Genomic DNA, 23,768 nt, shown 5'->3' on the forward strand with positions numbered 1-23,768 from the left:
CTTTTTTTCTTGTTCATTGATTGATTGACTTTAAGTTCCAGGGTTACTGCCAAAGTTTTCCAAATTATATGCTTGTGCTTCTATTGCTACATGAGAATCTTGCTCATTTGCTTCATTCTCCTTTTCTCCCAATATGACACCATTTTAAATTCTTGTCTTGGATATCTTTCTAGATGCTGAACATAGAACTCTATTTTTATTCTACTAACTATGGACAGTTTCTCTTGATTCTCAAATTTGTAAGCTCAGGGTATCCTAGAGTTACTTTCCTTTCTCCATTTCTATTTCTGCCATCTCTATTTGTCATCCAAACATTTACTTTTGCATTGTCACAATTGGTAACATTGTGTTATGTAATACAAATTTTAAGTTTTATGTGCATGTCTGTAGTAGCAGTAACAGTAGTGGTTGTGATCAAAAGTGCTTACACATAGTTCCTTCTATATGCCAAGCACATTACATATATTATGTTATAACACATACATATATACACATATGTATTTTACATATATTAAACTTATTTAATAATGAAGTTGACCTTGATAATAACATACATAATATGGTCTCCATTTTACTGAAAAGGAAATTTAAGTCACTTAGCAAGTGGTCTGGCTAGCTAGCTTAATTTCTAAAAGTTGAAAATTAGTAAACATTTATAGTTATGACTATTTAAAATGTTTATTCATAGCAAAGAGGTGTGCTGTTATCATATTTTCTTGTACAGGAATTTATTTTGTGGCTTTAAAATTTTTTTCTTTATTGCCTCCTTATTTTTGTGCGACACTTCTCAGATTCCCTCTTTCCAAATACCTCCCATTGAGACCCATGTAAGATTCTCTAGTTTTCTTAACAGTGACCTTCGTCATACAACCCTTTCAGAGGTTATCACTTATTTTATTTGAGCACTACAAATTTTTGTCATTCAAGGACAAAATCTAGACCATAATAACAGATTCCCCTTAGTCATACCTGGCTGTGAGTTCTGCCAATTCTTTAAGACAAATTGGCTTTAATAACAAGTACAAAAAACAGTTACATCTGAGAAGTAAAAGAGACCGACTTGAGGACTTTGAGGAGGAAGTCGATATGAGCAACTATTCATTTTAGGAAGATCATCTGGTAGCAATGTGGTAGGGAGGCTGGAATGAATAGCAGGTGGGAAAAGAAAGGCCACTTAGAGGACTCCTGCAATGTGGGATAGTGGAGGTGGTGGCAATGGTGTAACAGCTTACTGAATGCATTCCAGTCCAGACTCTTATGTCAGCGTTTTATAACAATTAACTCAACAATCTTACGAAGTATCTATTAGCCACATTTCACAATGGGGCTGATTCACAGAAATCGATATATTCAAAGACACCCATTTAATTAATAGTCGAAGTGAGATTCAAACTCAGGGTGTCTGGCCCTAATACCCATGCTCTAAACCACTATACTTCTATCATGAATTCTAAATATATAATTAAGGGTGTTATTTTAAAGTTTGTATGTTGGTGATATTTGTTTCTTTTATTTTCTCCATTATATTTGATATCATACTGCTTTCATATATGTGGATCTATTTCTAGTTTCTCAGAGTGAGTACTAAGTGTATCTCTCCTCCCCCAGCCCCTTTTCTTCTCTTTTTGGAAATAATACAGTAAAAGCTATACATTTTCCTTTGAGCATATGTTTTGCTGTGTGCCTAGATTTTCTAAATATGAAACGCTCTTATTGTTTTCTTTTGACTGATTTCTTTGTCTTTATTTTTATAATTTTATTAGAGTATGATCAATCTGTATAATCTTTTCAAACATTTTGAAGAGAGTATTTTATTTTATGATTAATTTTTTTCAGTTTTCCATGGGCACATAAAAAGTGGTGCGCTTTGCCCTGGCCAGTTTGGCTGAGTTGATTGGAGCATATTCCCATAAACCGAAGTGGTTACGGGTTCAGTTCCAGGTCAGGGCACCTTGCCTAGGTTGAGGGTTTGGTACTGGTTAGGGTGCATACAAGAGGTAGCTGAATGATGTTTCTCTCTCACATCGATGTTTCTCTTCATCTCTCTCTACATATCTCTTTCCTTCTCTCTAAAATCAATAAATATGTGCTTGGGTGAGGATTTTTTTTTTAAGTTGTAAGCTTTATTCAAACTTGTGTATTGTTTTAATTTCATTATGTCTGTGCTCAGTTCATTTTATTAGATCTGTCCATTTTTGACAAATGTGTATTGATTTCTCATTTCAATAAACATTTTTCAAGTTATTTTTTACATTTCAATACCTTTTGCCTTACATAATTAGCTTTAAAATTTTTTATGCTATCTAGTACTCTTAATCTTGAATTCCACATTGTGTGATATTAATATAATACTCGTGCTTTCTTTTGAGGGCACCGACCTGGTATTTCTTGGCACAACCCCCTGATTTAACTTTTTTTCAGTCATTTGATTTTAAATCTATATATGACATTTGTCTTTTTTTTTTTTTAATGACCTTTGTCTTTTTAACCTAGTCTGACATTCTATTTTTTAATGGGGGAATTCAGCTTTCTTTTTTATTCTGATGAGTGATACTTGATTTTATCACTTTCTGCCTTGTTCATTAGTTAAATTAGTAATTTTCTCAATTATTATTATTTTGCTTATATTTTAAGTTGAATTTTATTTCCTAGTTTTCCCTTGTTTATGTGGCAGTCCTGTACTTTTCCATTTTATTATTGTCCACCTTCTCTTTCAATTGCTCAGAATCCAACCCCCCCCACTTCAATATGAAAAATGATACCAGCATTTTTCCTCACCTTGACATTCTCATTAATCTTCTCTAACATTACTAAATTTCTGGGGAGATAATTCAGTATTTTTAAATTAATTTTTTATTTTTTACTTATATTGAATAGTTGATATACAATATTATATTAGTTTCAGTTGTACACCACAGTGATCAGACATTGTCTGTTACTAAATGATCATCCCGACAGATCTTGTGTCCATCTGATAATTCAATTTTTTAGGTCCAGATTTTTGTTAGACTTTTCTGTGTCTGGAATTCATATTGAGCCCTTGTATTACATTTTACATATAGTTTATCATCCATTACGATTTAATTCTGTATAAAGGGCAAAGTATATTATACCACTGTTTTGTCTCTTCTGTATTTTCCCCCACACAAAGGTCTCTTTTCTGATTCAGTTTTTGTTTGGTTAAACTTTTTTCTCAAGTACTTTCCTTAGGTAGGGCAGTGAGCAATGTGTTTTTTGAATCCTTAAATTTTGGCAAATACTTTTACACTGAATGTGTATGTGGGATGTTTGGCTTGTACTGCTTTTTCTTCTAGCAGTATTACAAATGAGAAGTCCAATGTTAACTTGATTACTTCTAGTAACTTATAAGGTTTTCTTTTATCTTTAGAGTTTAGGAATTTTAGCAAATGTTTTTTTGCATGTCTTTTCATTAGTTCGTGGAAATTTTCTTTTGTATTACTTTAATTATTGGTTCTCTTCTATCTTTCCCTTTTTTTCCTTCTAGAGATTATGCTGGAACTCTTCCTATGGTTGGTATATTAGTTAGGTTGCCTCAGTCTGAGCTTTAAGTCTACTTTCTTTTCTCAGTATAATTTTCATATCTTCGTGTTTTTACATTATGCCTTGAGATTTCTTTCAGTTGATTCTTCATGCTACCCATAATAGTTGATCTTCACATTTAATGTATCTGTTGAATTGTTCAGCTTGAGGATTATACTTTTTAAATTTTAATTTATCTTATAGTCTCTGTATATTATTTTTGTTCTCGAGTTGACTGTCCTTAAGTAGCCATACTATTTTTGACCATAATATTTCATCTGTGTTCTTCAGAAGATCTGTTAGGTCTACTCTCTCCTACACTCTCCCACCTGTAGGTATGTTATATGTGTATACATTGGGGTTCAGGTTGAGCTGTTAGGGAACTGTAGGTTATTGTATCATAAAAATGATGAAAGGTGCAGGCATCTCAGCCTGCACTGTAGCAATAGGCATGTTGTCTATTTTATGGCCTGGAGGACTCTATGCCTTTCTTCTGGTCTTCTTGCACTCCCCAACCTCAGGAGTAGAGGGTAGTCTCACTTCTGCTGAGTGCCTCCTTAGCACCATTGGGACCAGGGAGGCTGGCCATGCCAGTGCAGTTACGTATGTGCAGAACTCTTTTGGGTCTTGCTTAGAGCCCAGATCAGAGCAATTCTGCACTGGTCCTCTTTGAAGATGACTATAATTACATGGCCACATTCTTCAGTCTCCACTCACTCCCAAATTCAAGGTTCATTGTTTTCTTCAGAATTCTGAATACTTATACTTTATTCATAGCATCAGATGGTATTTCATCCTTCTGTGCCATTTGTCAAGTGTTTAATGACATTACAGAAGAGACTTCCATTTTGAAAGCCAGTCTTCGATTATTGTGGTTTTCCCGACCTCTTTAAATTCATAATCTCTTGAACTACCCTATAATTTCTAGGAACTGTCTTTTTATTTTATTTTTATTTTAATTTTTAAATTATTTATTTACTTTGTTTTGTTTATTTTTAGAGAGAGGGGAAAGGAGAAAGAGAGGGAGAGAAACATTACCGTGTGGTTGCCTCTCACTCATGCCCCCAACTGGGGACCTGACGTGCAACCTAGTCATGTTCCCTGACTGGGAATCGAACCAGTGACACTTGGCTTCCAGGCTGACACTCTATCCACTGAGACACAGCAGCCAGGGCCCAGGAACTATCCTTTTATATGTACCTTGGACAAATAAACTCTTTCAGGAGAGTTTATTGATTTGGGATAAATAAACGTCTTCTAGGAGAGTTTATTTCTCTATATGCAAATTTTACTGAATAAGATATGAATGAACTGAAAATCCTGCACAACACAGAAGCTAATTAAGGTAGGACAGATGCCAAAGTTAAGAGGATAGGTAGGGGAAGAAACAGGAGCTAGAGAATCATCTTTGCGATAGCAGGGGTGATAGGAAGAAGACATGGTAATAGCATGGAAGTTGAAAGTCACATATAATCAGAAGACCTTATTCTTGCCAATAGTTACACCTTCTCTTAAGCCTATGGTTGCTGACAAGTAGTATTAAAAGAGATTATACATTAATCTGCCCATTCTGTTGCAGAAAATTAAAACAAGGAAGATTCATTAGAATCTGAGTAGATGAAAAAAATACTATGTCCTATATTCACAGGTTGTAAAGTTAGTGCAATAACATGTATATTTATATTTAAACAGTCATTTGCCTTAAATATTTGAGATTTGAATTATGTATACATGCTCTCCCTAATATTGATATTTCATTTGTCTTAATCAGCCTCAGGCAAAGAAAATTTGAATTTTACAACATGTAAACTTCACATTGAATGATAATTAGTCTGTGCTGCTTAGTGGCACTTAGTGTTCAGTAAAAAAATTTAAAAGCCAGTGGCTTGATCCCCAATATATAAGGGATAGATGGGCTAAGATTCAGTGAAAGATTTTATTCTGCTTAAGTAACAATTCAATTCTTGACTTTGTACACAAGCCTTTGTTTTACACTTATTACATGTATGAATGTGCAATCAGGTGACATACATTTGTACTTTGCCATTGATCACAGAAAATGTAACCCTATAAAACAGTAAACATTCTCTCATGTTTTCATTATTTTCTAAATTTTTATTTGCCTGAGATATTGCTACTTAATATGTTTTCCTTCTTAGCTCTGAGTTGTCTTTTCCTGAAAGCTTTTTGGTTGAGCCATTTGCTTGTTACAAGATTTGTTGGGTGGGTGAAAAGGTGATGGTCGGCATTAAAAACCTAGACCAACATGGGGAGTAAAACGTTATAAAATTTCTGGAGTTTTGTACTTAACATCATATGTATATCATTAAGTTGAAAACTTGAACTTTCAATGACACAAGAATCTGTGTCATATACCACTATGTACTTTGTGTTAAGAATTCCAGATTGTACTACAAAAGGATTTTAAAAGTAAATCATGGAAGAACCCCTATAAAAGTCCTTTTATTTTTGTTGGTGCTGAAATGTTACTATTTTTAATGCTTAACATTAGAATATATGTTAGTAGGTTAAGATTTATATATTTTTGTAAGTTAAATTTGTGTAACTTATGTGTAATATTCCATAAAGTTAAATATCAAACAGCAGTGCTTGTGAATTGAAAGCCATAATTAGAATACTGATTGCAAATTGCCAAAATTCAGTAAATCAACAAAACAGTTAATCCAAAAACAAAACAAACAAACAAAAAAAAAAAAACTCAAGGATATTAGGTTTCATAATGCTCTTCCTTAATTTCATTTGTCTATTATACTCTATTTTAATTTTTTATAGTATTGTTTAACATGCCAGGAAATGTCTTATAATAGAATTTATAAAATAATGTAGTTTCAGTAATATGAATATTATCTTTAGCATTCTGCTTTTGAATCTCAGAGATGTTTTGTAAGGGATTATCTAGTTTGTTGCATAAAAGCATGTCTTTGATTTGTAACATTATCCGTTTTAGAATTTTGAAACCAAATGCTCACTTGCGAAAAGTAAATGGAATAATTGGTATGTGTCATTTTGTTGTTGAGTAAGACAAAAGAAATTGTAAAAAGAAAACTACATATTCCCACTAACACAGAACAATAATTTTTCATTTTGGGTATTACTTCCTAATACTTATCAATAAACATGCCTTTTTCACCCATAGACCCAATAAGTAGATTGTTAATGATACTGAAAAGCATAGTCCCTGCCTACTGTCTTTTTGTGTGTCATGCTAGATATTTAAAGAATAGGGGATTGGTTTACATATATATCATTGCCCTGAAATGGGTGAGTTAGAGGTGAACCATAATGAGCAAGCCTAAAGATATAAAGTCCAGTTGAAATTTGGACATTTATTTGTCTTTGGTTACATTAGTAGGTGGAAGTAAGTGAGAAAAGCTCTTCTTTTAGTATTGCTATGAATTTTGGCACTCCAGGGTTTACTTTTGTTTCTTATTTTTACTTAAAATAATAGAGGTTCACAAATATGGTAAATATGGACTTTGATTTTGCGCATAGAAAGGTTATATATTCTGATGTATTTATATGAGTGAAAACAATTGTAACATTTAAAACAAAATAGACAGCAATTAACTTTCGTTGTGATCACACGACAGTAATTGGTAGATTTTCATTCATTTGATAACTGTTAGGTGAAATTTTTGTTCTTTTAAGTTTCCCTTTTTCTTTGGTAGTGGATGGGAGACATATTTTTTAAGTGCTGAAGTTTGGACAGCAAAAAAATTATTGCTTTTTATCTCAATTGAGAATAATTTTATTTTGGAGGGTCTTGTGATTCTTTATATTAAAAAGTTATTTAAAAGCCAAGCTGTATTGACTCCGTCTTTCCCTTGGACCCTTCAGCTGCGAAGAGAGGGGGGGTCTGCTGCATGGGCAACAGCAGACCCTCCATATCACCCTGCCCAGGCTCTGTAGCTTCAGCTTCGCTGGAGAGGACACTCCAGCGTCATCGCAGGATGTCGATTCAACACGGGAGGAGGCAGATACCGTGTCACTCCCGAGTCGGACTGCACAGCCATTCTCGGCGGTGCAGATAGACTCTTAAGAAGCTACACCATCGTCTCTCGAGACGGACGGCTGCCAACGACGACGACGATTTAAAATTTAATATAATTTGGCCTCACTATGTGACCCTGGGCTATTTTTCTACCTCTTTCTCAAAGCTGGATGCTGCTGCCTAAATATAATCTGTGCATTGATCCCTCATTGTTTCAATTCACTCTAGTCTCTGGTCTCCAAGTACTTTTTCATTCTTCTCTTTTAGTATTAACCGCTTATCTTTGAGGACCTAATTCAGGTGTTAGTTCTCTATAAATTTCTGAAGTATTCTTTTCCCCAAACTCTCAACAGAATTACATATCCCTGTTTTTTTGTTGTCATAACACCATATATAAGTGGCTCTTATAGCAACTATGAATCATAGATATGTCACAGTTATTAAGAGTGGGGCATGTGGAAATCTTGCCACCTGCAACAACATGGATGGACTGAGAGGTTTTATACTGAGTAGAATAAGTCAGACAGAGAAAGACAAATGCCATATGATTTCACTCATATATGGAATCTAAAAAACAAAACAAATGAACAAACAGAACAGAAACAGACTCATAGCTACGGAGAACATTTAATGATTGCCAGAGGGGAGGGGAGTTGGGGGATGGGTGGAAAAGGTGAAGTGATTAAGAAGTAAAATTCAGTGTTACAGAACAGTCATGAGGATGTAAAGTACAGCAAGGGGAATATAGTCAATAATATTGTAATAACTATGTGTGATGTCAGATAGATTTTAGATTTATCGGGGTGATCACTTCATTAAGTTATATAACCATCTAATCACTGGGCTATCCACCTGAAACTAATGCAATGTTGTACATCAACTGTAATTGAAAAATACAAAAATATTTTTTAAAGTGCGGCCAGGTGTTATCCATCATTGTATCTTCCAGAACAAGCATTTAGTGAACATTTGTTGAATTGAAATGTTTAAAACACCATGCTTCTCATGATTAAGAAAACAGCTTGCCTCATTAAATTCCTTGATCCATAGTAGCCCTAATTCACCATGTTTCTCCCACACCCTTTTTCCACCTGTTGTGCTGTGGTTGTTGGTTTCCATTAAAATCACTTTGAGAGCAATCAAAGAGGGATAATTTTGTGCAGATGCAATGCTTGAAAAGTGGCGTTTGACTCTTCGTTGCTATTCGGCTTTGAGTTTCATTTCTTCTCCCTTTTTTGCAGGACCCTAATCGGAGTGTTCATACCAGCAGCAGCAGCAGCAGCAGCAGCTGTAGCAGCAGCAGCAGCAGCAGCAGCAGCAGTAGCAGCAGCAGTAGCAGCAGCAGCAGCAGCTGTAGCAGCAGCAGCAGTAGCAGCAGCAGCAGCAGCAGCAGCAGCACCAGTTTTTCAAAGCCTCACAAGTTAATGAAGGAGCACAAGGAAAAACCTTCTAAAGACTCCAGAGAACATAAAAGTGCCTTCAAAGAACCTTCCAGGGATCACAACAAATCTTCCAAAGAATCCTCTAAGAAACCCAAAGAAAATAAACCACTGAAAGAAGAAAAAATAGTTCCTAAGATGGCCTTCAAGGAACCGAAACCTATGTCAAAAGAGCCAAAACCAGACAGTAACTTACTCACTATCACCAGTGGACAGCAAGATAAGAAGGCTCCTAGTAAAAGGCCCCCCATTTCAGATTCTGAAGAACTCTCAGCCAAAAAAAGGAAAAAGAGTAGCTCAGAGGCTTTATTTAAAAGTTTCTCTAGTGCGCCACCGCTGATACTCACTTGTTCTGCTGACAAAAAACAGATAAAAGACAAATCTCATGTCAAGATGGGAAAGGTCAAAATTGAGAGTGAGACATTGGAGAAGAAGAAATCCACTTTACCGCCCTTTGATGATATCGTGGATCCCAATGATTCCGACGCGGAGGAGAATATGTCCTCTAAATCTGATGTGAGTAGTCTCATTAGCTTCCCTCCTTTCCCTTCTTAGTTTTCAGATTTTATTTCAAATACGTAGTTTCAAGATAAAGAAGGTGGAAAGAAAATACCAGTTGAACCATAACATGGCAGCATCGAAGCACCTAGAAATGAATTTCCTTAACTAATGGAAAGAAGGAAATGAAATCATTGAGCACTTTGCAAGTTTTTAGGCTGTGATTTACATTGTTAAAGGAAAGATATATTCCATAGTATAATAATGGGTTATTTGAATAGCAGCAGAAAAACTTAGAGCTTAGTTACTATACTTTTCAGTGATTGCTGATTTAAGAAGGTAAGAAGAACGCAATAAAACTTGAATACAGAGGACAATAAGTTTAAAAGAGAAATTTAGGAAATATTAAGGTGCAGCTACAATGTTGATCTTTTATATCAATGAAATAAAATCATTTCTTTACATAAATGAAAAGCTGGTGGTGGTATTTTTAAACAGTTTTATCTAGGCAAAATTGATGTAACTGTACATATATAATCTGGTAAATTTTAACATATATATGTGCCTATGAAACCAGATAACAGTATTTTGAAAACAAGATATGTAATTCTTTTTCATTGCATAGCCACTGATTTAAAAGTACAAAAACTATACTTTCCATATCAGTTTTTTTTTTTTGTAGTAGTAATGGCTTTTTAAAATGCTATTACAGTTGTCCCAATTTTTCTCCCTTTGTCCCACTCCACCGTGTGCCCCACTTCCCTCCAGCAGTCTCCCGCTTAGTTCATGTCCATGGGTCATGCATATAAGTTCTTTGGCTTCTCCATTTGCTTTACTGTTATTAACATCCCCCTGTCTATTTTGTTCCTACCAATTATGCTTCTTAATCCCTATATCTCTTCCTCCTCCCCCTCCCCTTCCCCTACCCCACTGATAACTGTCCAAATGATCTCCATACCTATGATTCTATTCCTGTTCTAGTTTGCTTACTTTGTTTTTATATTTTAGATTCAGTTGTTGATAGTTGTGAGTTTGTTGTCATTTTAATGTTCATAGTTTTGATATTCTTCTTTTTCTTAAATATCCTTTAACATTTCATGAAATAAGGGCTCAGTAATGATGAACTCCTTTAGCTTTACCTTGTCTGGGAAGCACTTTATCTACCCTTCCATTCTAAATGATAGCTTTGCTGGATAGAGTAATCTTGGTTGTAGGTCCTTGCTTTTCATCACTTTGAATACTTCTTGCCTGCAAAGTTTTTTTTTTTTTTTTTTTTTTGAGAAATCAGCTGATACTTTTTTTTTAAAGCTTTTATTGATTTATTTTTAGAAAGAGGGGAGAGGGGAAAGGAGGGAGAAACATCAGTTGGTCGCTTCTCCCATGCCCCCAACTGAGGACCTGGTCCACAACCCAGGCATGTGCCCAGACTGGGTATTGAACTGGAGACCTTTCAGTTCACAGGCCAGTGCTTGATACACTTAGCCACACTGTTGAGGGCTCAACTGATAGTCTTATGGGTACTCCTTCGTAGGTAACTCTCTGCTTTCTCTTGCTGCTTTTAAGATTCTCTCTTTATCTTGAACCTTTCCCATTTTAATTATGATGTGTCTTTTAATTGTGATGTGGTCTCTTTGGATCCAACTTGTTTGGAACTCTGTGCTTCCTGGACTTGAATGTCTATTTGCTTTACCAAATTAGGGAAGTTTTTCTTCATTATTTTTTCAAATGAATTTTCAACTTCTTGCTCTTCCTCTTGTCCTTCTGACAGCCCTATGATTCAGATGTTGGCAGATTTGGAGATGTCCCAGAATCTCCTTAGTCTCTTCTTGTTTTTTTTGAATTCTTGTTTCTTCTCTCTGTTCTGGTTGACTGTTTATTTCTTCCTTATGTTCCAAATCATTGGTTTGAACCCCAGCTTTCTTCCCTTCACTGTTGGTTCCCTGTGGACTTTTCTTTATTTCACTTAGTGTAGCCTTCATTTCATTTCTTATGCTTTTGCCATACTCAGTGAGTTCTCTGAGCATTCTTATCACCAGCGTTTTGAACTCTGTATCTGATAGGTTGACTCTCTCTGTTTTGTTTACCTCGTTTTCTGGGGTTTTGTTCTATTCTTTCATTTGGGCCCTTTGTCTCCTCAATTTGGCAGCCTCCCTGTGTTTGTTTCAGTAGTAATGATTTTATTGTGATCTTCTTTAGAAGTTTTTTCTAATGAATGGGACTATATTTTGTGGGTGCCCCAAAGACCATCTGATATCTCCCCTATATGTTACCTGATGTTGAGATTTAAACTCACAATTCCAGATTTCTCAGAGTTGGATGGGATTTTCAGGTTATTCTAACCTACCAATGTAAGAAATATTACACTTTAGTGACAAGAGTATTAGTAGTTCAGAAGGTATTTGATTCTGTTTCTGGAAAATATAATAGAAACATTATTTATTATGAAGTTATCTCTTCCTTGCATTTCCTTTTTCTGTACTTTTGGCCTTCTACTATTACTTATCAGTCATGATCAGTCCCAATAATATCCTTACTTTGGCTTGTCAGTATTTCTAGACAATGGTCAAGGAAAATGTGAGGCTAAAAATTGCTAGCAATTTTAGAATTCTACTCTTTCTGTTCCAGGGGGCCACTTCACAACTTTCCGTAGTTCAAATGCTCACAAGGGGGTCTCAGTACAGATTATCTCTCTTGTATTTGTTCTGTTTTTGGTTGAAAGCCAACCATAGTTAGGACATGGCATCAATATCCATCTCTAGTCATCCAGAGACCACTTTATTCCCCCCTACTCTCTATAGCTAATCTTAAAATTTAAATAGAAGATCATTATTAGGAGCAGAGTAGCATATAAAATACTGGGGATTGAGTAATTAATTTCAGTGGTTGGTAAAGGCTTTATAGTGATCATTTGTGAAATGGAGAAGAGAGCTAATGGGTTTGTTCTAGTATTTCAAGTATCTATTTCTCCTCCTTTGCTTTTTTACCTCTCCTTTTAAATTAAAACTTGTCTTTAATGCAGATGCTACTTGGAACTTTTTTTATATGTTTGATTTTTATTTTAAATCACCCTGAAATGTTCACTGATGCAGTTGGGATGTGATTAGGCTATCAAGATTGTCAAGTTTAGCAACTTTGTTCTGACATGTTGCAATTCTTCTAGAAGAGAGGTTTTTAAATTGTGGGTCGTGATTCACCAGTGAGCCATGAAATCAATTTAGCATGTCATCACCAGTATATTTTAAAAGTCTGAATACATTGTAATTAGTATGGGTAAATAATGATTTATGAAATTTTTATTTCAGAGAGTGTCATTTCTTATAGTAAATCACAGCCAAAAAATTTTTTTTAAAATAAATTTTATTTATTTATTTTTAGAGAGAGGGGTAAGGGAGGGAGAAAGAGAGGGAGAAACATCAATGTGTGGCTGCCTCTTCATACCCCCAACTGGGGGCCTGGCCCCCAACACAGGCATGTGTCCTGACTGGGAATTGAACCAGCAACCTTTTGGTTCATAGGCCAGCACTCAGTCCACTGAGCTACACCAGCCAGGGCACAGTCAAAAATTTTAAAGGCATCTTTCTTGAATGTTTGCTGATTTGTGAGAAGACCAATGGCATTCACAAAGCAGTACTGAATGCTCTTTCTACATGAAAGTATTGCAGATTATCTTTCTCTTTAGATAATTTTGTGTATTCTCATTTTTGTAGGGCTTTTCTTTTCATAAACTTTATGTTCAACTTAGTATAATATATTTATACAAAGCAATACCATTAAAAATCTTCTGGAATGAAGAATTACAATTTTAATTTTTTACAGTAGGTAGCAAAGGTTTTAAATGATTTATGACATATTAGAGCTACATATCTAGTGATCATAACAGGAGTATTTGTAATGTTATATCATTACAGAGACAGCCTCTAAAGACTTTCAGGTATTATTTTAGTAATCAAACCCAACAACTGTACTTTCCTTGTCAGTTTTTTGATAATAGTAATGCTTTTATTGTTGCAGCTATTGGTTTGATTCTCTAAAAGTAGGTAGTGGAAGAGAAGAGAATTGACAATAGTAGTTCCAAGTAAGCCAGGGCCCAAAAGACCTTTCTATGAGCAAAGGAGGATAAAAGGGGGCTGAAATTTCCTTTATTCAATAGTAAAGATAGCTTCTGTTTGGCATTTCTATCAGTACTACCTGGTGTCCCTCCTGTGGGCAAGACAGAGGGAACAGACAGGAGGCAATGGTAATAGAGAGCCCTTAGAAGCCCTAAACCTCCCTGGGCCAGTAACTGCTTTTGTGGAAGCATGGGGCAGGGAGCACCATTTCCCTTGTCCTGGGGGTAAGTGTGTCTGCATCTGAGAACGTGTGATCAGATGACCTGATCTCTCTGATGTCCTTTCCAGCTTCCTTATTTAAATATGAGCCAGATATATGTTCATTTGTGAGGAATGGGGTGGTAGGTAATTTTAGACATATCAGGTGGAAATCGTGAGCATTGGAAACAGAAGAAAGACACAAAAAATAATTGGAAGAGTAAAAGATTAGGAAGGATTGGGGTAAAAAGATTATATTTATCTATTATCTGTATAAAGAAAATATCTGACTTTGGTACAAGTTAGTTAGAATTAAAAGGAAGAACTTTCTAAAGAAGCTTTTTTTATAACTTAGATTCAGGTTTTACATAAAAATAAAAATCAGTGCTATTGCGATGGATTAGGAAGCTTAGATTGTTATTATTATTATTATTATTATTATTTTGGTTAAAATTTTTATATACTTTGTAAATGAGAAGGGAAAAAGAGCAAGTACATCCATGGTTTTTATGCCTGCATGTTTTTGGGAGAATCACTTATTTGTTTGTAAGTGTTTAGGTAGGTAAGTAAATAGGTACATAGGCAGTCAGATAGTCAAGTAACCAAGTATTAAGGAGCCTGCACTCTGGTGTCCGGCATGCTGGCTGTGTTTTGAATCCCACCTCTACCTGTGATCTTGGGTTAACGATTTAATCTTCTCTATTTCTTAGTTTTTGTTTTTGGTTTTTGTGTGTGAAATGGAGATTATAATAATATTAAATTTTTGAGATTATTGTGAAAATAGTCAATCTGAGTAAAGCATTTAGTACACTAATATAAAAATGTGTATTAGCCATTATTATATATAATTTGGCTTCTGGAAACCTTAATAACCTATCTAAAGCATTGAAAGATTTTTTTGATATTCAAAAATGCTGAAGAATTCTCTTATCTTTTTTAAGTGTGTGGCTCATATGTTTTAAAGGGGAAAAGATACTTGGAATATATGTCACGTGACTCTGACTTTTGTCTTGAAATATATGACCTTGATATTGATATGCATGTGCTACATATGTCATGTGGAAAAACAAGGATGAAGACATTTATGTGTTAGTTTGTTTTTAGTTTTCACTCTAGAATGTAAAACTCCTTATAATTAAAGAATAGTTGATATATGATACTATATTATATTAGTTTCAGGTGTACAACAGTGATCACATGAGAAGTCTAGAAACCATCTACCACCATACAAAGTTATTGCAATATTATTGACTGTATTCCCAATGCTGTACATTACACCCCTGTGCCTTATTTGTGTTATAACTATAACTTTGTACTTCTTAATCCCCTTTCATTTTGCCCATTCCCACTCCCCACAGCCCAACTCTGGCATCTGTCAGTTTATTCTCTGTATCTATGAGTCTGTTTGTTTATATTGGTTTAATTTTTAAGATTCCACATATAAGTGAAATAAATATTTGTCTTTCTCTGGCTTATTTCATTTATCATAATACTCTCTAGATCCATCAGTGTTACTGCAAATGGCTATATTTTTTTCCTAAGTCGAAAAACTGTTCATTTTCTTGGAAAGAAAAAAGTGTTCCAACTCTTTGTGTCCACCTGCCGCAAGCTTGTGGGCCAAAGACTCAGAAGCAGTGACAGTCTCACCAGGGTCATTCCCAAATCCAACACCCACAAGAAGCAGGAGGTAGGGAGGTGTCATAGCCCCCACTACAGTTTCTGCACAAAATGAGGCCTGCTATAACAGAACACAAATGGGAAGCTACAGAAGTATTGAAGGACTGAAGAACAGGAAAATGGGAAGGAGAGAGAAAAAGAAGAAGTGGTCAGAATTTAACAAAGTAAATAAAGGTCCACAGTTCCTGGGGGATTGAATGCACAGAGCCAAGAATGTCCCAGAGACCGGCTACCATGAAGGGTGTATTCTCATGCACAGCCACAGCTTGGAATTTCAGCCCGTACGCATCCTACCTCAGGCTTTATAGGCAGAATACTGCACCTGATCCACATGCTGCTCTTGTTCATACCAGGCCATATTGTACAGGGAATTCCCCGTGCCTGCCAAAGCTTGGGAGAACTGACTGTCATGCCTGTAACTGTAGCACTCTCCAACAGTGGGGACAGATGCTACAGTGCAATGCATGGGGCTCCAACCCAGCCCATAATATGAAATGGAAGCTGCAGCAGCAGCAGCAGCCTGTGTTCTGGACTTGTGACAGCTAGGACAGGGTCTGCTCTGTGTAATTATATGCAGAGACAGCTGCAGCTGCCACTGCCTCATAGGACCGGGCAGCAAGGAGCGCTTGCGGTAGCATGAAGCACTCAGTAAGCATTACTGTAATACAACGAATCCCCATAGCTCATGGTGTAAGGTGTACACATTGCTCCATATTGCTAATTATATTGCTCAGTAAAGTCAGCCACTTGCCCAAATGACCTATCAGACATTCTTTGGACCAGTACCTATCTTTCCCGCACCAATAGCAGTGCTCTGGCCTCCCATCCCAGGCTCAGTCCTAAGCCAGCTAGTAGACAACTGCATGTGCATTTGTTTGCCTTGAAATTCCTCTGTGTTGTCAAGGCCCCTATGGCTCCACTGCATCGGCCTGCTCCATGGACACGAAGGCATAATCTTTCAGATGTCATATTCATGACTAGACCATACTTCTCAAACTTGGCCTGAAGCTCTTTCCTAGTACAAGTGGGATTGATGTTGCCCACATGGAATTTTGTGGAGGTTTTGCTCTTATTCTTGCTGGCTTCCACATTGAGGTTCACCCCGTGCAGCTTGTAGTGGTGCAGGTTGCATATGGCATCCTCTGCTGCTGCCTTGTCCTCAGTGTGCACAAAGCCATAGTTTGTTTGTTTGTTTTTAAATAATTTATTTGTTTGTTTGTTTGTTTGTTTTTAGAAAGAGGGGAAAGGAGAAAGAGAGGGAGAGAAACATCACTGTGTGGTTGCCTCTCACTTGCGCCCCCAACTGGGAACCTGACGTGCAACCTAGTCATGTGCCCTGACTGGGCATCGAACCAGCGACACTTGGCTCGCAGGCTGACACTCAATCCACTGAGCCACAGCAGCCAGGCCCCAAAGCCATAGTTTTTAATGATGTCACATTCCAGCACCTTCCCATACTGCTTGAAGAGCATGCAGTCTCCTACTCTGTGGCCTCATGGCGCAGGTTTCCTGTGAACAGCTTCACCATCTCAACACTGCCTGCTGGGAAATCAGCAGGAACTCTTTCTCATAGCGCAGATGCTTCTCACTGGAAATATCAAGATTTTGATGCAGGCTTCCAGGAGTCGGGGACTCATGGGTAAACCACCTATTGTGGGTTCTTGGCTTTCTGTGCAGGAAAGACTTCAAATGCAATTCACCATAGAGTTTAAAGTGAAAGTGAGTTTATTTGCGAAGTGATGAGACAAGAGAGTAGGCTTCCCTACAGACAGAGCTATCCCCTATTTAGCAGAATTTGCTTCCTTTATTGAGAATCATTTAATGAGGATGGTAGGGTATTCAATAAGGGAGAGGAATATTTGGGATCTTCCCAGGAAAGGGGTAGAGATTTCTCAGAGGAGTTCTGTTGGCTATTTTGTGTTTTTTGTTTTTTGTATGGAAAAAATGCAAATCAGTTTTATTTGAATAAAAAATACAATTCTTATTAAAAAAATCAACATTTCAAAATTAATATTTGTAGTCATATGTTCAGTATGATTTTTTAAGTGTATTTTATTGATTATGTTGTTACAGTAGTTCCAATTATTTTCCTCTTTGCTCCCCTTTGCCCATTATCCCTCTTTCCTCCAGCAATCCACCCCCACTTAGTTCATGTTCATGGGTCATGGATATAAGTTCTTCAGCTTCACCCTTTTCTATATTTTTCTTAACTTCCCCCTGTCAATTTTGTACCAACCAATTATGCTTCTTAATCCCTGCACTGTTTCCCCATTTTTCCACCTTCCCCCTCCCAGATGATAACCCTCCAAATGATCCCCATACCTATGATTCTGTTCCTGCTCTGGTTTGCTTAGTTGGATTTTGTTTTATTTTTTAGATTAAGTTGTTGATAGTTATGAGTTTGTTGTCATTTTAGTGTTCATAGTTTTGATCTTCTTTTTCTTAAGTAAGTCCCTTTGACATTTCATATAATAATGGCTTGATGATGATGAACTCTTTTAGCTTTACCTTGTCTGGGAAGCACTTCATCTTCCCTTCCATTCTAAATGATAGCTTTGCTGGATAGAGTAATCTTGGTTGTAGGTCCTTGCTTTTCATCACATTGAATACTGCTTGCCAGTCCCTTCTTGCGTGCAAAGTTTCTTTTCAGAAATCAGCTGATAGTCTTATAGGCACCCCTTTGTATGCAACTCTCTGCTTTTCTCTTGCTGCTTTTAGGATTTTTTCTTCAACCTTCGGTATTTTAATCATGATGTGTCTTGGTGTGGTCCCCTCTGGGTCCCGCTCTCCCGGGACTCTCTGTGCTTCCTGGACTTTTATGTCTATTTCCTTCGCAAAATTTGGGAAATTTCCCTCCATTATTTTTTCATATATATTTTCAATATCTTGCTCTTCTTCTTCTTCTGGCACCCCTGTGATGTGGATGTTGGCACATTTAAAGTTGTCCCAGAGGTCCCAAGCCTCTCCTCATTTTTTTCAATTCTTGTTTCCTCATTCTGTACTGGTTGACTTTTTTAATTCAATATGTTCCGAATCATTGATTTGAACCGTGGTTTTCTTCCCTTCACCATTGGTTTTGTGTGGATTTTCCTTCATTTCACTTAGCATAGCCTTCACTTTTTCTCTTATGCGTTTGCCGTACTCAAACATATCTGTCAAGCCTGTGAGCATCTTTATCACCATTGTTTGGAATTCTGAGTCTGTTAGGTTGGCTATCTCCTCATCTGTTAGGTTGGCTATCTCCTCCCACTGGAACCTTAATCCGTTCCCTCTTTTGGGCCATACTTCTCTGTCTCCTCATCTTGACAGGCTCCTGTGTTTGTTTGCCTCTGTGACTTAGGTAGAACTATTGCTCCTATTACATTATAAGGGGCGGAACTTAGGGATTCATCACTATAGGATGACCTGTTTCACCATGTTGTGGCACTGTATGTTGGGGAGGGGTCTGAGAGGGAACAATGCAACTTGCCCAGCACTCGCCCCTTTTCCAGGCACTTCTCCTACTTTCGTATGGGACTGGTGCCTCTCTAGCTGTTGCCCTAACCGTTGTTTCCAGAGTGGGTGAGTCTGCAGATGTTCTAGGATTGTGGGGGCCCTTTAAACAAGCAGACTCTGATGAGAGACTGGCAGTTTCTGCTTCTGCCCCAACCTCCAATGGTTTACAGTCAGAGCAATGAGGCTTGATTTTCCCCGGTGCTGGGACTGTGAGCTGTGCAGTCTGGTGAGAAGCTGGGAACGCTCCTCAGGTGTCCCTTCTGACTTTTTAAAATGTGTAACTGTGCTTTCCGCTGGCCTGCCACTTCCACCGCTGCTGCCACCACCACACCACATCCTCTCCACCCCTGCTTAACCCTTCCTACCTGTCTGGATGAGTATTTCTTCTTTATATCTTTGTTTGCTAGACTTCCATGCAATTTGATTTTCTGGAACTTCTGGTTGTTTCTAGTTTTGAGGTAGTTGTATTCCTTCTAAGTTGTGGAGGGAGATGCAGCATGTCTGTCTAAGCCTCCATCTTGGCTGGAAGTCCAGGAGGTCAGTCCATTTTGTGTTCTTATGTGGGCCTTCCTTTTTGATCACTGCATTATGGGATGTACATTTAGCATGTTAAGTATTATAGTGAGCTATAATGAGGCTAGGGGTTATCTAGAAACCATGTTGGATTGAGATGGTCTCTGCCTGTTTTAAGCAATAAATCCAGGGGGTGTGGGCTTACTTCCTGTTGACAGTTCCTGTAGCTTTTATCAATTGTTGCCATTTACCCTATTTCAATTTTATTCTTTTCTGTGTCTGAATAATACTACATTGTGTATATATACCTATATATATATATAATATATATATAGGTATATACCACATCTTCTTTATTCATCTATCAGTGGATACCTAGGTTGCTTCCATATCATGGCTATTGTAAATAATGCTTCAATGAACATAGGAATACATATATCTTTTTGAATGCATGTTTTTGCTTTCTTCGAATAAATGCCAAAAACTGAACTTGCTGAATTGTATGGTGGTTCTATTTTTAATTTTTTGCAGAACCTCATACTGTTTTCCATAGTGGCTGCACCAGTTTACAATCCCAACAACAGTTCACAAGGGTTTCCTTTTGTCCACATCTTTATCAACACTTGTTTCTTGCAAAGATTCTAAGTTTTAAGTTAAAAGTTAAGCCCATGTTTCAAAGGACCTTTTAGCTTTCTAATTAAATGAGATAAAGGACAAGAACATTTCTATCACTGCATTGAGTAGGTACTTGGTAGTTTTTATTTTTTATTGCTATTACTGTTAAAATCTTCTTTTATCTCTGGGTTACTATTAATATGACTGAGAGAGTACTTTTTAAATATATTTTATAATTCCATAAATGTGTCTCATTTTGTAAAGAAACCTGACATTGTCACATGAAAGTCCATTAGTAATTTTCCCTTATAGAATTTGGGAGGTCAGGTGGGAGGGCAGGTAGAGAGGCAAAAGGACTGTTTTATAGCAGATGAGCATTTAGCAAACACAGAAAACATGATAAAGGCATGTTTTTGCTATGTATGTAAATGTTAGCATTAAGACTATTGCATTTAAGAACCTAGATAATTTCTGTTAGAATGAATCTGTTCTTGGTTTAGGAATTTATCGTTTTGTGGCCATAGTGGTCATTTATGGAAAGGGACTGTTCTGACTAGTGACGATGTTAAATAGAAGCTTAGGAAAGAGTAAGCATCTGAATCTATCAACATCAACCAAAAGTTTGTAATTGTGGTTTGTATTAACCTGTTTAAACTTGAATTGACAATAAAAAAGAACCCAGATATTTTTTCCTCCTCCTGTAATTTCCTAGTCTTTGTTTTTCATATAACTCCACTTCTCTATTGAGTGGATCTTGTTTTGTGATATGAGGGAGTTTGGTATTCATAGCAGAGAAGGAGGGAAAAAACAGTAAAATAAAATTGCAATACCATTTATGATCAGATTCGGTTATGGTAGTAATTTCCTTATCATTGCCTTCACTTTTTTGCCTTTGTAGAAATTTAATCATAATTTAAAAGTGAAGAAGTTGAAATTTTTAATTATCTTTCCTTGAAAATGGGCAGATTACATTTGGTAAAATGTTTCATACTTCAATCTGCAGTGTGAGACATGAGATTTTAATCATGTCTTTTGATAGTTTTGGCTTACCAAATTGCTTTCTTGGATAAAAATCTTCTTGAGGGAGAAAGACAAAATCTCATCAGATGGGAACATTTTTCCCAAGGATAGGTGGTAGTTCAGATACAAGATAAAGACTTCCAACTACCTTAGCAGAAGTTTCTTTTGAAAAGAAAAAAAAGGAAGCAAGGAGAATGAAAAAGAAACTTGTTTTGTTGTGCTTCATTTCCTCCAACCCCACCCTGTTCCTTGCCCTGCTTAAACTGTCTGGAGTTGGCAGTAAAGTCCTGCTGTTGAAGCATTGGCCTTAGGTTTTATATGATTGAAGGTTGTGGCAGTCAGAGAAGAAGGTCTTTATTGTGTTTTCAAAGTGGCTTTTTAATGACTTGTAATTCCAGCACATGCAAGAGCTGTAAAGTCTGTTAAGTATGGTGAGTGAGCAGCTGGAGAGGCCATTTATTAAAGGACTGCCCTGGCTCTCCAAGGGGGACTCCCATTCTGGAACTCCTGTTCTTTGTATTTTATAACTGGAGGTAAAAATACCTGAAGAGTTGCAATTCTTTCTCTGGTAGATTCACCCCAGTGTAGAACATTAAGTAAAACAATTGGAAGAAATTTACCTTTGTTGGGTTCATGGAGACATTTCACCTGACCTTGTTGGTTTTTTGTTTTTTGTGTTAGCTATAATCAGAAGTTGGTGCAGCCAAGCCAATGAACTGTTTATTCATTCAGCCACATTTCTGGTTTATTTTTATTTACTTTTATCTTTTTATTTATTCTTTATTGTATTTTTTCTATTACTATTTAGTACCCTTATACCCCGCCCCCCTCCTCAGTAATCGCTACACTGTTGTCCATGTCCGTGAGTCCTTTATTTCCTTTTCGCTCAGTCACTCCACCCTGTAACTACTCCCCCAAACCCTGCCCACTACTGGTTTATTAAAATAAAATAAAAAAATATTTGAAGCAATTAAAAAGGAGGATTTGTTTTGTTTTGTTTGTTTTTTAACAGAATCAGAAGATTTTTCTCTTCCTTGTTTGGGTACCATACTAAACCCAAATGGCTTCTCAGTTTTTATTTTTATTAGAAACCCTTTATTACTTTGAAAATATTCCAAACTTACAGAAAAATTGCAAGACTAGTATAGTGAAACTCCCACTTAGCCTTTACCTAGATCCTCCAATTATTAACAATATGACATACTGCATTTTTTTTTCTTTTTTAAAATTTAGTCATTGTTGTATTTTTTCCCATTACCATTTAGTCCCCTGGTACCCCCAGGATGATAGCTAGTCGGGGACGGAAGAGGGGAGGTTAGAGGGTGGAGGGATTTAGTATAAAGGAAAAAAATGTCATACACTTGGACAACAGAATGGTGATTGCTGGAGGAGAGGGGCATTTGGGGACTAAATGGCAATGGAAAAAAATACAATAAAGATTAGATCTGTCTTTAAATTAAATAATTCCTTACAAGCCTTAGCTGAGGGTCATGAATAGACAGGGGCTTTATCATTGCAGAGTTGGTTGTCATCCATAATTGCCAAAACTTGGCATTTTCACTTACTTGAATTGAATTCTCTCTCAATAATTTTGAGCCTCCTTCAAGAGAGCTGCATTGAGTATTCAATTCATTATTGTTTCTTAGTCTATGCCACATGATCTTTATGTCATCTTTAAACCCAAAGTCAGAGATGTGACTCAACATGATTTTGCACAACTAGCCTTACCATACTGTAGGGATACCTTAACAGCTGTAGCTACTCTTTCCTTTAGTGCTTTCTATGTGCTAGTCACCATTCTAAGCACTTGACTTGTTTTTAACTCATTTAAACCATGAAACTGAGGCTCAAAAGCTAAGAAACATGAGCATGGTTGCCATGTTTAAAGTGATAGAGCCAAAATTTAATCCATGGTAGGGAATGCCCTGAAGAGGAGTTTCAGAGTGAAGCAAATTTTATTTTCCCATTAATTCATCTTAGAATTGCAGAGATTGCTTCATGAAATTGGTGTTACTGCTGAGAAAGCCTTTCACATATTGTCCCATTTGTGAATCATATTACTCTGATCTACCCGTTGGTTTGAGCTTCACCTAGAGCCTTCATTCAGGAGGTAATGGGTTTTCTTTATAGGTGGATTTGTCATCCACAGCTGGAATTGAGGGAAGAGCTGTGAAACATCCAGGAACCTCTAACTTCTCATACATTCTTGCTTAAAATAAAACAGACCCTCATGGATCTGGATTTCACATTGTTATAATATGTCATCAACACTATTTCCCTGCTCCCAGAATTTTTCCTGCTTGGTTTTGCATGGGAATTTATGTTTAACAGAGCTGAGCTGCAATATCGAGCTTTCCCAGAAGGTGCCACCAAATAACAAATGGTGTCCTCCAGTTTAAAGATTCCTTCTTTTTGAATGTTCTAACTGTATTTTGTAATTTCATTTTTTAATATCTTTAGGATATTCAAAATGCAGGCAGTGCTCTCTTTGAATTAGGAGACAAGATAATGCAAAGATATAGGTAGAGAGAGGATGGTTTTCTTTTGATGTCTATGTGATTATTTAACCAAGTTTGAGAAATTGTTCTCAGTGGGTAACAATTTATGATTGTAAACTTTCAAGGCAGTGCCAAAGTCCACAAAGAAAAATCA

General features: G+C 36.6%; 1 protein-coding gene and 1 pseudogene across 3 annotated transcripts in view; one reads left to right on the forward strand and one right to left on the reverse strand.

Moving 5' to 3' along the window:
* Nucleotides 1-23,768, forward strand: part of MLLT3 (MLLT3 super elongation complex subunit) — a 290,952-nt gene that overhangs the window by 205,854 nt on the left and 61,330 nt on the right. For all 3 annotated transcript variants that reach the window (XM_090274063.1, XM_090274065.1, XM_090274064.1), the window contains exon 5: nt 8,794-9,507. In XM_090274063.1, the coding sequence (XP_090130189.1) occupies nt 8,794-9,507 (714 nt within the window). The remainder of the gene's footprint in view (nt 1-8,793; nt 9,508-23,768) is intronic.
* On the reverse strand, nt 15,769-17,001 carry LOC150012910 (RNA-binding protein 4 pseudogene; annotated as a pseudogene).

The sequence above is a fragment of the Furipterus horrens genome, unplaced genomic scaffold (genome assembly GCF_987537825.1).
Source record: "Furipterus horrens unplaced genomic scaffold, mFurHor1.1.pri manual_scaffold_4, whole genome shotgun sequence".
Lineage (NCBI taxonomy): Eukaryota > Metazoa > Chordata > Mammalia > Chiroptera > Furipteridae > Furipterus > Furipterus horrens.